We start from the raw sequence: 4,990 nt of genomic DNA, 5'->3' as shown, positions 1-4,990 counted from the left end.
CCTAAGTAAGACGGGGCCCCTATCACACATTCGTGCCAAGCATCGCCCCCCACAAGAGCTACCGCACGCAGCCGCAGCACGCCCCACACTATGTTGTCCGATGTGTCACAAGGCCATGGGCAACGCTGAAGGACTGGTAATCCACATAAAATGCAAGCACCCCGGCGGACCAATTAACAGAACGCAAGGCCCAAACATAGACACACCCAAACAGCCCCAGCGAGAGAGAGAAGAACACCCCGATTTTCACGCCGCTGCCATAAAGTAGGAAAAAGATAAAGCAGAATTACCACATCGCGCAAAGCGCACGGGAGCGGGGGGGCCCCTCGCGGCAAAAAGTGGGTTTTTTTTTGGGGGGGGCCCTTCAGCCAATTCAGATTGTATGGGGCAAAGGGGCGCCTAGTAGAAAATTAAAAGAATTATTTGTCACAGAATGTTTTTTTCAAACCCTTCTTTTATAACCCTTAATATCTCTGACATCTTTTGGTTCGATGGAAAGTAATGCACACAATGCTATGCACAAAAAACACATGATTCATACAACGCGCCGCTAATGCATGGCGGGGTGCTGGTGAAGACATGTAAACGGAAAAACATGGATTAAAAGCGTTATTTTACAAACGACGACGATATCGAGAACTTATAAATGGAGATTCAAAAGGTTTCCAAGTAAAGTCTGTGAAATCTGTATCGGAATCAAGAACGCCCTTATACTTCAGAGGTGCCCAATTCCACTAAGACGTATTTGCATCATGGTGGTGCCCTGGTGGGAATACAAGCCTCCCTCTACCAGAATGGGGTAATAGCCGAGTGCTCCATTCAAGCTGGCTAAGTTCTCACTGAAGAACTCTGGGTCATGTGTTTTGGTCTTTGCTTGTTTAACGCTCGTGTGCAAGAGAAAACCTGAAAGCACTGAAGCCGGCAGGTCGGACGAAGACATCTCCCCTGTGGAGCCAGTTGTGGCTTTTCTGGGGTTGTCTCCTTTGCTAAGGCTACAAATACGTGAGAAGACTTTCTTAGTATTAATATAAAACAATGTCATTTGCGTCCTCTGTGTACTCTCAGAGATCTTTCCAAAATAAGAATGCATATCGAAAAGGCAATGTTCGCTTTACTTTTTTTTTCGCCTCCGCCAGGGTGGTGGTGTTTAGCGTATCGCTTGCGTTTTAAACTATGTTTTTTATCGTGGCAATCCCTCCACACTATATTTTGACATCGCTTTGTGCAGGGTATTTGCGTAATATTTCTTACGCCACTTAAGGTTGGCGGGTATATTTACCGCTGTGAGGTAGTTTTGTAGTCTTCGTTGTCGCGGAAAGCTACCTTTTTTCATGACGCGGAAGCATAAAAACCTATTATAAACTTAAATGTACAATATTATGGCTGTCATCGTATAAAAAGTTGCATTGTAAATAGGTAGCTTTTGCCCCTGGATGTAGCCATTGGCATAAAAGGTCAGCGTGTGACCACTTTAATCGATAGCACATTTATGAAAGTCTTTCGTCATCAAAGCACTAAATTGCACCAAAGTTCTAACAGGTATCACTTAATTCTTGTGCCTTATCATATCCCATTCTGCACTGATTTTCCCCTCAAATTTTGAAACTACATATCGCTTGCGCTTCTTTTCACACGTTAATTCGGACCGGTTGAAGGCTAAGAGATGTTTATTGGACAAGCTGGCCATTTTCTGGATCTTATATTTTTATATTTGTTGCTTCTTGGATGTGTCCGGTTGCCTAGCTGACCAAACCTTAGCCACATTCTCTTCAGTTTGCCTTTCAAGGGGGTGAAAAGCATATTTGTGAAAATTCCTCTGGGGAACAAATTCTTTTTCTTTCACCGGCAATCCATTGCCCCACACAAAAAAAAATAAAGGCAAATATACCATACGGCGGGAAAGAAAAGAGCGTAAATCAAAACATGTACCGTAAATAGTTGGGGTCAAATTGACTTGGTTTGAAACATTCGGATCACAATCGGAACAACCTCGGGATCAAAGGTTCTTTCGGATATGCGCTGGTTCTTCATTCGGTGGGCACTTTCCTGTGGCATTGGGACGTTGGATGCCTTTTCTGAAATGCTTGAGGGTCTAAGCCTAATAATCAAAAACTTAAATTCCAGAGTAAGTAAGCAAGTTGTCAGCCAAAAAGTACCTCTTAGAGATTAGCCGTGGGAAATGCCAGAGGTTTACAAAATACCCTTTATTGGTGCAGAGGCAGGTTTGTCTTTTTCACATTAATCACCAATGGTAACACTTTTCAAAATGAAGAAATGATAAATTTTTGTAAATTATGTCCTGCATTGCGAGATTTCATTCTATAGGAACCAATGCGCACCTACTAAGGGTTAATTTTATATTTTTGCCGAGACCTCTCTAAACCGCTAGAAAGCTGGGTGGCATCATAACACTTCCTTAAATAGAAGCAATAGAGTTTTTTCGGGTGATTTCCGTGCTTGATGTCATTGTTTAAAAGAACTGAGTGAATCCACACCCCTGACTTCATTCATGTGGACCCCAAAAACATTCCGCACTTTTTATTCCTCTGCACCTTATGATTGTATTTCAAAAGGGGTTTTTGGATTGTGAATGGTTTCCGCTGAGGGGGCCTCTCCTTCGGTAGTTGCTGCAAACCCAAAGTCCTTTCCATGCTGTCAAAAGTTCCTTCAATACTTCAGTCCGGCAGGGCTGCAGACCGTGTCTGGAGGGGTGCTTAAAAAATGAGCGAATAGAATCAATTAGGAACGTAGTCCAAGCTCTTCCACTAGAGGCTTCCGCTATTCAGAGAGGGGGGCCTTCGACACATCACCATCTGAAACTCTGGTGTCGTTGTTTTTCCTCAGCTCTGAGCGTTCTACTCATGCCAAAAAGCGCCAGTATAAGTGATGCGGGAAATGAAACGTCAAACAGTTTTGGGACTGTAAAACAGGATTTTTCACAGAATACAGTTATGTACGGGCGCCGCGGGCGTGGCGCGCACAGTGGGTCGCACCGCCCTGTGCAAGCAGCCGCCGGCAAAACCCAAAGACCCCCAACCGTTGACATATTGCTCTTCGAAAGCCTTTTTTCTTTATTTATCAGTTTAGCTCTTTTCATAGTAGCCGTTTTGCAAAGTATAAGGCTTTGTGTGCTGGTTTTGGCCGTGGGGTCGTGGGCGTGGCGCCGGCTGCTCTATCAGAAGGGGGCCGCCTGCCTGCCCCCTGCGGTCCGGAGTGGAAGGGAAATAGTGCTATCGTATAAAAGTGCGGCTGTGTTCTCCGTCGGTAAGGGGACTTTTTTTATGGGCACTATTCTGGCTGAATATAGCCCTAACGCGGTCCCTATAAAACCGGCAACCCCCCAAGCGCGCGCCGATCTGGGTTTTTGCGGTTGCAGTGCTAGGTCGCTTAGCGCTTGCGGTGCGATGGTGTGCTGGATAGGTGTGTGATTTAAAATTACTTTGCTTGAGGTGGAAGAAATGCTTTTCTTGTGTAGATCTAGAGTGCCATCAAACAAGTTTAGGGCGCGACGACTCGTGCTACAATTTAAAGTGCACTTGCTTTCCATTGCATTGGTTTTTTTTTTGGGAGCCTGCGATAGGAATGGTCAAGCCTTGCCCTACTTGCTGAGAGGGGTCCTATAACTTAAAATAATGCGTGTCTTCTTATCTTGCGTAAGGAAAGTGTCGCAAAGCGTAAGTTTGAAACACCCACCCAACCCAACCCTCTCCGCCTCCGCGCGGGAGGCGGGTTAAGGGCGCTTTCAGCACCTCCTTTTCGCCAGTGGGACTACAAGCTTTAACTTCCTTATAAGGGGAAGGCCTTGAGGTTACTGGATGTCCCCCTTTCTATGTGTACCAGGGGCAGGGGGTTTCCAAATGGGATCTGGATAAAAGGTCTCGCTTACTCTCTCTCTCTTACTCTTTTACTCAATGGGGGAAGGTAAGGTATAGACCATTCTTGGGTATTTTGTTCTTCGTTTCGTTGGGCCGGTCCGCTGAGGAAGCGCGCGCGGAAGGAATCGGAAAGCCGTTTTCCTCAACCCGGAATCTCGAAAGCCTACTCGCCCCGTTGGCCTTAGCTCTCCCAGGGGGAAAGCACATTCGGCGTGAGATCAACAAAAATATAGAGGGGAGATGGAGCTTAGAGGGGAGAGAGGGCCATTCCTGGACCTGTATGGTTGGCGTCGGTTCCGTTGGGGGGGCCGTTGAGGACGAAGCCTTTCCACTGCGAGCGGGGATTGGGCCAACTTCTGCATGAAGCATAACTTCTTCACGCCGCCCCCACCCACCCCAAAGTGACAGCATAGACCCTTTAATGCGAGACAGCTCAGTAAGTGCAGGCTCGTCTCTTCGCACTGTTCACGTTGGCTTGGTTTCACTGCGTCCGGCCTGAATCTATGGTTGACGATGCGGTGCCTTGTGAGTCCGTGTTTGCTGTGACACTGGAATCCGCACGTTGGACACAGAAAGGCAGTGAGAGGCAGTTCCTCGGGGGCATCCTCCCGAAGCCTCCGGCGTTTTCCCGTTGGTGGAACCCCCTGGCCCTCATGAAATCGTCTGCAGTGCGTTCGAACTGAATCAATAGCAGCAAACCATTTCAAACACACCAAGCATTGTGTTTCCCCCCGCCGCTCGGGCGGTAAGGGGGTGGCCGGCATCACCAAGGAATTTATTTTATCTAGAGTAAAACCAATGGAATGATCTGGAGTGCGAAAACGGGAATGCGACTCAGACTGTAGAGAGATAGCATAGCATGCGGGAGATACTGGGACCGATACCCAATTCCTACATCCTTAGGCCTTAAAGATGGAGAAACTGCATATCGATCCNGTTTCCCCCCGCCGCTCGGGCGGTAAGGGGGTGGCCGGCATCACCAAGGAATTTATTTTATCTAGAGTAAAACCAATGGAATGATCTGGAGTGCGAAAACGGGAATGCGACTCAGACTGTAGAGAGATAGCATAGCATGCGGGAGATACTGGGACCGATACCCAATTCCTACATCCTTA

The 4,990-nt window shown here is 47.1% G+C and overlaps 1 protein-coding gene across 1 annotated transcript; it reads right to left on the bottom strand.

The window, feature by feature from the left end:
* Positions 1–715: 715 nt before the first annotated feature.
* On the bottom strand, positions 716–1,042 carry DQ04_04351040 (hypothetical protein; the record flags this gene model as incomplete). The annotated part of the gene is made up of 1 exon (XM_009313517.1): positions 716–1,042. The coding sequence occupies one exon, from the start codon at positions 1,040–1,042 to the stop codon at positions 716–718; it is 327 nt and encodes a 108-aa protein (XP_009311792.1).
* Between the last annotated feature and the right edge of the window lie 3,948 nt (positions 1,043–4,990).

The sequence above is a fragment of the Trypanosoma grayi genome (assembly GCF_000691245.1).
Source record: "Trypanosoma grayi strain ANR4 Tgr_435_V1, whole genome shotgun sequence".
Lineage (NCBI taxonomy): Eukaryota > Euglenozoa > Kinetoplastea > Trypanosomatida > Trypanosomatidae > Trypanosoma > Trypanosoma grayi.
The sequence above is the reverse complement of the archived record's forward strand: the minus strand, read 5'-3'. Positions and strand labels throughout refer to the sequence as shown.